This window comes from Lates calcarifer, linkage group LG4, assembly GCF_001640805.2.
Source record: "Lates calcarifer isolate ASB-BC8 linkage group LG4, TLL_Latcal_v3, whole genome shotgun sequence".
In the NCBI taxonomy this organism is placed as follows: domain Eukaryota; kingdom Metazoa; phylum Chordata; class Actinopteri; family Centropomidae; genus Lates; species Lates calcarifer.
In genome coordinates, this window is record NC_066836.1 from 9,628,885 (window position 1) to 9,637,127 (window position 8,243).

At 41.2% G+C, this 8,243-nt stretch overlaps 2 protein-coding genes across 2 annotated transcripts; both read right to left on the reverse strand.

Moving 5' to 3' along the window:
• Positions 1-4,390: 4,390 nt before the first annotated feature.
• Positions 4,391-6,393, reverse strand: LOC108883340 (aquaporin-1). The gene is made up of 4 exons (XM_018676327.2): positions 5,985-6,393; positions 5,738-5,896; positions 4,831-4,911; positions 4,391-4,757 (listed from the first exon to the last, which is right to left on the reverse strand). The coding sequence occupies exons 1-4, from the start codon at positions 6,351-6,353 to the stop codon at positions 4,563-4,565; spliced, it is 804 nt and encodes a 267-aa protein (XP_018531843.1). The 5' UTR covers positions 6,354-6,393; the 3' UTR covers positions 4,391-4,562.
• Positions 6,394-6,492: 99 nt separating this feature from the next.
• On the reverse strand, positions 6,493-8,243 carry LOC108883341 (aquaporin-1). Its single transcript, XM_018676328.2, has 4 exons — positions 7,763-8,243; positions 7,110-7,268; positions 6,840-6,920; positions 6,493-6,737 (listed from the first exon to the last, which is right to left on the reverse strand). Exons 1-4 carry the CDS (start codon positions 8,123-8,125, stop codon positions 6,543-6,545), a joined length of 798 nt encoding a protein of 265 aa, XP_018531844.1. The 5' UTR covers positions 8,126-8,243; the 3' UTR covers positions 6,493-6,542.

The following is an 8,243-nucleotide window of genomic DNA, read 5'->3' on the forward strand; positions in this document are numbered from 1 at the left end:
GGCTTATACTGGTCATAAAAATATAATAATGATATATCAATAAAAAGAAAAAAAAGAATTTATGAGGAAAATAATAATTCATTCTCTACTATATGAAATGCTATTCCCATTTTAGAGCACAGGATCAAATTGTTGCTGTGACCCTGGGAGTCAAAGCACAACATTTCATAAAACACAACATTTCGCAAAAGGTAGGGCGACATTTCTTGTTTGTGATTGGACAGAGTGCAGGTCAATAGTTTGTTTGCATATGACCTCAGTATAACACAGCTGAAAGCCCGGAAGTGATCAAATAATACACCCATGGCAGGCTCTTAAAATGTACAATGAGTTTGCACCCTCTGTGGTCTCTCAAATCAATCAGACCGCAGAACCAGGAAAAGCTTTTATTAATTACCAAAGGTTGCTGTTAGTAAGGAGAGAAATGCAAGAAATTGACTGAAAAATGTCATCAAAAATGGCATCCAAATTTTACCTGTGATTAACCACCTTGTTGAGGAGAGATTTTGCAGTAAGGACAAAATAGTTCACTCCACCCACCAACATACAGGCAACGACGCCAGTGATCAGATGAGAAAGCTGTTGATCTCTGCGCTGTAGAATATCTTTGCAGCAACAAAGTAGGGTTTATACACTGTAGTAAGTCGAGTCGAGTAAAATATTAAATAACCATCTTCAAAAACATGCCTTCTTTAAAATCAAAAATGCTTGAAACCATTATATCTTAGTGCACAGGCAAGACATGATTCATCACTCAAACATGTTTCTACATCGGTGATATTGAGGATTACATCTGAACCCTGAGACAGAAGAAGAAAATTAAGTTTCATAGTGATGGAACAAATCAAAAAGATGCATTTTAATGTGATAGTTATTGATATAGCTGCAGTATGACCATCAGAGAAACTGTAAGCAGGCAGGCCTAAATCCAATTTAGACCAGGGGGCGGCAGTGTTGCACACCATTTATGGCCAGTGTAGTTGGAGCTGTCACATCATACACTGCTGTCTGCACAGTTGAAATACTAAGTGGTGGCTGTGTGTGTGTATGTGTGTGAGTATGAGTGTGAGTCCTGTACCCATATCGGGATAAACCTGAAATCCACCCTTTCCTGATGATAACCCCTGAGGCATTTATATGAACATACAACTACTGAATACCTACTTGACGTAACATCCTCTGTCTATTTTATTGTCCCCATTTAATAGAATTTTCAAAATGTCGCTGAAATGAAAAGGTTTATTTTTTACTGATTACTTATTGATAAGAAAATGTTACACTGTGTCCTTAGTGAGAGTTCTGGTTAGGGACAGGGCTATAGTTATTTAGAGTATTTCTCAGAGGTCACAGCAGTCATATTTTGTGTGTTGATTTGTGTTGTGGGCATACAATTTATATTACAACTACTGAGCTGCAGGGCTTGAATTCTTTGATGGGATCTACTGTTCAACAATGTCACATGGCGCATAAAAACCAACAGGGCATTACACTGTGACGTCAATAATTAAAGGCCCATAATGTAATATTTTGACCACATAAATTAAAGGTGTATACACCTACTTGATTGCTTTTTTCTGGGTTGTATTTACAAAGTTTATTTAGTAAACAAACCTTTAACAACATAAAAAAATAATATAAATTTGGTTGTTGCTAAGTGCTGACCAGTTAATCATTGAGAGTGCTAGCAGGTTCCCTTGTTTTGGTTTTTGGTGGTGGGGTGAGCCTTTGGTTTACATATGAAGCATGGACTGTGGCTTTAACTTTGACAGAACCAATGTGAACACCGTTTCACAGGTCAGGACCTGTGAAGTAGTTTGTTGTAGTGGGACCATTCATCCTCTGCTCCCCCAGTCAAGTGTTTATAGCCGTACAGTTATGAAGGCTGTTAACTGAACCCAAAGGTGTTCTGCTGATGTTTGGAGAAAAACACTAAAAGCTGTGAAAATATAGGCCAGTGCTGGCATGTAGAGAGAGCTGAGGGATCGTTTTCATCGCGTCTGTGTGACTGCTGTGGTCTTAAAAAGGGGAAGTGAGAACTGTTTTACGCTGCATTTTTGATTGGCACCTCAGCTCTTGTACACAGGGTTTGCCACACAAGTTCATCAGCTATCATACTGTGCCCCACCCCCCACCACATTTACCCCCCCCCCCCCACCGACACAGCATTTACTGAACCTTTGCCAAAAACTGATGAAAAGCAGAGAGGGAGTGAGCGTGGCGGGTAACTCCAGGGTTACAGATAGGGGCCCAGCATTTGTCAGTATGTGCAGACAGGGTGAAGAGGGCTAGTGGTGGGGTTAAGATTATGGTTAAATGCAATTAGTCACATTGGGAATGCTAACCTACATGTTTTGCTGGGTCCTAAGAAACATGGTGCATGTCTTTTTAAAGGGGTATGGCAGGCAGACAATATCCCTTTAAGAACAGGTTCTACGTTTTATTTTTAAGAAAAGGCCACAAAATTTTCCATAACAGCTGGGAACTGTAGTTTTTAGCGTAAACAGTGTATTTGTTAGCTGCTATTTTTGGGAACAGATTAATGCACATTTGATGCTATAGTGAGTATTTACTGTTGCATGATGGTGTATGTGCGACTGGGTTAAAATAAACCACAGTGCCTTCTTCAATGTGATGAAGGAACTTGTCACTGAGTTCAACAGTGTGACTCCTTAATGTGTTTTTTAATAGTTTTCAACTGAAATCAGGCTTTGGCTATACATACAGCACTTGTTAGTAGAATCAATTAATTCATGATTTCGGTCTTTTCATGGGATTTGTTGTCATTTAATGTATTACTGTTGATTTGTAAAGTGAAAAGAAAGGACGCTGGTTTTCTATCAGAGAGAATGACGAGACTAGTCAGAATGTGCTAAATAGGCTGTATTGTTGGGTTAAATATTATACTGTTAACTTGTCACTTTGAAATCAGTTAAAAATCAGGTTAGGCCTCCATTACTGATTGTTTATTTTGTCTAGATAAATATAATGGGAAGACCACCAAACATTCTCCCATGCCAAATCATGGAATAATCAAGCTCAACATGAGAGCCAAATAATTTGATGAAGGACACTCTCAGACAAAATGACTGAGGGGCAACAAAAAGAGCATTGTCCATGTTGTTGAGGACAAACTTCAAAACAAGGGGCTAAACACAATGCTCTGACCTCTGAGGTTAAGCACACAAAAGGAGGGAGATTTTAGATTGGCTGCTGTCACATGATCGGCCTCTGCAGTTTCCACCATAAAAAAAATCATGTGAAGAGGTGTCATGTCATATAAGTGAGATAATCCCATCAGCACAGCTATTCTTCACCGATGCATTTAAAAGCACAGTGCACCTTAGCAGGTTCATGAGGAACCAAACTGACAGAGTTGTGGTAACATACACCAGAGTAAAGCAATATTCCTCCTTAAAGGGAGGAGGGCCATGGAGAATGATGTACAGACTGAATGTAGATAAATATTTTTCATCTGATTGTACCAGCCACTGCAATTAAATTCAATGAAATATGTTGATTTTTTCAGGCTCTGTAGATTCTTATAGTGTCCTCCCCTTGCTCACACCATCACCACTTTCTGTCTGTTGCATTTAAACTGGTGGTATCTATATCAGAGTGTTTTTCCATAATGGATTTCACCTGTCCAGCTGTGTGGCAATAGATGGAAGTTGCAGCAGACAATATAACAAAATACACACCTTTACTCCCTAACAGGACATTGTAAAATTATTTGGGACACAGGCATTTTGTTAATGATCATCTCACACAGAACAGAATAATAGCAATGCTCAACAAGGGGATGTGCATCCAACCGCAGCGGCGATCCTGCCTGCTGATTGGTGCTCAGCTAACAATAACTTACATCTACTTAAACAACCTTGGCTGGATTGCCCTCAGACTGCAGGCCCTCTGTTGAGAAATGTTCGGTTGTTGAGTTTAAAGTCATTTGATGGTTATTCAATGATTAGCCCAGGGTGTGGGGACCATCAAATACTCATAAGCCATAAAACGGGATGTGAGACATGCCGTGTGCGTAGATGGAAAAAGGACATTGTTGTGACAAAGCCAAACAGGAAATCTCCATGATGACCACGTCTTGTCTAATCATACTTTTTCTTATGAAGAATTTAAAGTGCCTTTATGTGCAATTACCTGATCCACATCCTTGTGTTGTTTCACCGCAGAGAGATTTTTGGGACTGTCGCCAAACAGCTTGAATACAATAATACCGTACACAGTATGCCATACATTATGAAGAAACTAGGCAAGGTCATCCAGACCTAAATATACATTGTTTTATTCTAGTGATTGCACAATGTAAACAAACATATGTTAACCTTACTTTGAACCTTGCCATTTAGAAAATAGTTTCAGATGAAAACACTGAAACTGAATGGAAAAAAGGATCTTTATTGTCAGATATGTATTGGTTTAAAAACATATAATATAAAGACAACATTCATTGCAACCTAAAAATGTAATTCATAGCCATTTTTAAAGCATATTTGTAAATCATTTGTTAATGTGCCGAAAGATAGAAAAGCTAAAATGTTGCATACTGTTCACTGTGGTGGCCACCGACTTGGCCCTGGGCTGCCGTTGTCCTCTGCAGTTTCTTCAACTGCATCATTTTCATCCTCTGGACCGTGGAGCAGGACGTTCTTGCGTGTTCTGAGGTTTGCCGAACGTGGATACAGAAGGAAATCGTAGATAAGAGATGCTGCTATTCCTCCGCACATTGGGCCCAGCCAGTACACCTGGAATGAAAGCAGAGATCAGCTACATTTTTCTTTGACAAAATAAAATGAGTGGGAAAAAAAAGTGCATTACCCAGTGGTTTTCCATTTCACCACGTATCAAAGCTGGTCCAAAGGAGCGAGCAGGATTGATACCACATCCAGTGAAACTTATCTGTAAATGGCAATGCATCAGGCATATTGGTTATTCAACAAATTACAATAATGAAATGGATTAATTCAAGTTTTCAGTTTAGGGATATACATGTAAAAATCATGCCGACTATTCTTACATAAGCATTTTTTAAAATGTACTGTACACTGGCAGTGGAGAGAAAATAACAGAAACAGCTTACATTACAGTAGTCCTGCATTAAATCTATGTGTTGCCTGATCTACATAAACTATTTTTTAATAGTGTTACACTGTATTTTATAAATTCTTTAAAAGTTGCACATGTTAAGCACCTACTTGTAACCTTCTTCCATGGCTACATTGTGTATTCAGTTTTGGCAGCAGCAATCTAGGGCAGTGACCCATTTGTACCAGGAAAACACACTTTAAAAAGTTGACGGCGCTAATTTGTATTCAACTTTATGTGACACTGCCTTTGCAATTGTGATTTGTTGTACCTGCTTCCTGAACTGCTGGCACATCAGCCTCTTACACTTCAATATTATGTAATGTAGCAAGGAAGAACACAGGAAAAGTGTACTGGCAAAGAGAAACAGTGGAGCCTCACCAGTGCAGACTGAACAGTATATTTGCTTTACAACATGGCAGATGGTTTTGTAAAAATGATCAAAAGCTTTTGTACACCCACTGTTATTAAAATGAAACCCTTGTCTGCCCCTGAATGAACATGATGCTCATAAAAATTAAAGGTCTTCCTGAAATGACAGATTTCAGGATTAGTCATAACTAATCTACAGGTGGTCTTGTCAAAATTGCAGTAAAATTGTAGGATTGTGTGCAGAATTGTAGGATTGTGATTCACTTACAGCTGCAAAGTGCCCGAGTCCCACTGACAGCCCAATGGCCAGTGGTGCAAAGCCTTTGACGTCACTCCGTCGCTTATCAGTCACAGCGATCACACACAGAACCAGCTGAAGGGTGGCCAGGGTCTCAATGACAAAGCCTTGTTCTATAGTCACATTTAGCTGCAAAAGTCAAACAACAGCTACAGTTAAATGCAAAAAGTTAGACACGAAAAGTTTTGAGAGCACAATAACAAGGACAGCCCTTTACCTTGTTAACACCAAGGGAGTGTTGGCGGCTGTATCCATTCACAATAGCACTTGCTGCAACTGCCCCGAGCATCTGAGCCAGGGTGTAGCACAAGCATCTGAGGGCACTGATCTGGCAGCTGACCAGCAGGCCCAGAGTGACTGCAGGGTTCAGGTGTGCTCCACTGATGTGGCCCACGCTCTGAGCCAGAGTGGCGATGGCCAGCGCAAAGGCCAGTGACACCTTCAGCTCCTGAGCAATGCTCTCCCCGGGAACCTCATTCTTATCTTTCCCAACGATAGCAGATATACCAATGAATATGAACAGCAACATACCGACAAATTCTGCAGCCACAGCCCTCCAAAACACCCAGCTTCTTATTTCTGACATCTCTGCCTCAAATGTGCATGCTGTGCGAAAGCCAAAGTGTCACCTACTACAGTATTTATAGAGGGGAGGAGAAAAAGATGAACCAGGAAAAAGCTTTTGTGCCACACATTTGAGCATCATAGAGAAGATGGAGCCAGCATCTTGAAAAAAATATTTTATTTGATACTGTATGGAGTAAAACATTTCCACTTAGACTGGCTCTTTTGACCGTTTTACATCTTTGACTTCCTCCAGAAGGGGCTCCTGAATTTCATTTTCTGGTGATGAACCACCACAGAGCAGGACTCTTCTTTTTTCACTCAAGGGTTCATCTCCAGGTGCCAGCAGATAATTATACAGAAGAGCTGCCACTACACCAGCACTCATTGGTCCTACCCAGTATACCTGAAAACAAAGTAGCAGGACAGACACGTCCCTGTTTCAATAGAAATGACTCATGAAAGCAGATCTTGTAAAATATTTGATTTACAGCTCCACATTACATACCCAGTGATCATCAAAAGACTCCTGTATGATTGCAGGCCCAAAGGATCGAGCTGGGTTGATACCACATCCTGTGTAGCGGATCTGTTAAGGCGTATCAGAGGAAAACACCACTTGGCTCTCTGGCTGCACATCAGCAGACTACATGCAAACCCTGATTTACAGCCAGATCATCCTACGCAAGTCTATTGTATCAGGCCACGGCAAGATGGAGAAAACATCTACCAAATTAATGAGGAGGGGAAATAAAGGAATGTTATGTGAGGTACTTACCCCAGCAAGGTGTCCCAACCCTACAGACAGTCCGATGGCCAGAGGCGCAAATCCACCGATGTCTCGTCTTTTGTCGGTGACTGCGAGCACGCACAGGACCAGCTGGAGGGTGAGGAGGAATTCGATGGCAAAACCTTGGCTTGGGCTGATTCCGTTTAGCTGCAAAGAGGAAAAAGACCTCAGCTTGTTCACCTTCTTTGTACACAAAACAAACCATTACAGTTAGGGGGGATTCTTTTTGCTTCCACTTCTGCAACCCTTACATTACGAAAAATCCCTTGAAAACAGTTGGACCCATGCTTTAAGTAATAAGTTGTCTAACAGATTGAGCACTTAAATTACCACTGAGGACAGCACAAGCTACTCTATAAACACTCCCTGAGGAGGAGGCCTGCTTCTGTTGCATGACAGCTACAAAACAGTGATAATTAAAATCTGACATTTATATTGAACAACTTATCGCTGGCAGTTAGCAAATGAGGAAATCTTATAGATAAGAACATGAAACTTTAGACAATGAGCGTCTGGCTCTCACAGAAAACTAGAGCAGGCCCGAGGCAATTCCCCAAATGCCATTCAGTCAGAGCGCTAAATGTCATTCATTGAGGGGAACATTGCTCAGGAAAACTGGAAGCACATGGATTCCACCTTACCTTGTTAACACCAAGTGAATCTGTGGTTGCTGGCCTAATACCATACACAATGGCACTGCCACCTACAGCTCCCAAAAGCTGAGCAGTTATGTAGAAAAAGGCTCTGAGGACACTCATCTGGCAGCTAGCCAGGAGGCCCAGGGTGATGGCAGGATTCAGGTGGGCGCCACTAATGTGACCTATACACTGGGCTAACGTGGCAACAGCCAAGCCAAAGGCAAATGCCACTTTTATCTCCTGGTCAGGGTAAGTGTTATTTCTGTCCCCTATTGCAGCAGAGAGGCCGACAAAGACAAAGATGATCATTCCCAGAGACTCAGCAAGAACTGCCCTCCACAGTGCCCATGTTTTAATCTCTGACATGGCTACTCGTTTTGGGGGCAGTTTTTGAACGATACGCCAAGATTGTGACACAATTAGCGAGTTAGTCCCACCAGCAACCCGACTGAAAACATTATGAGTGACATTCAGCAGCGTTCAG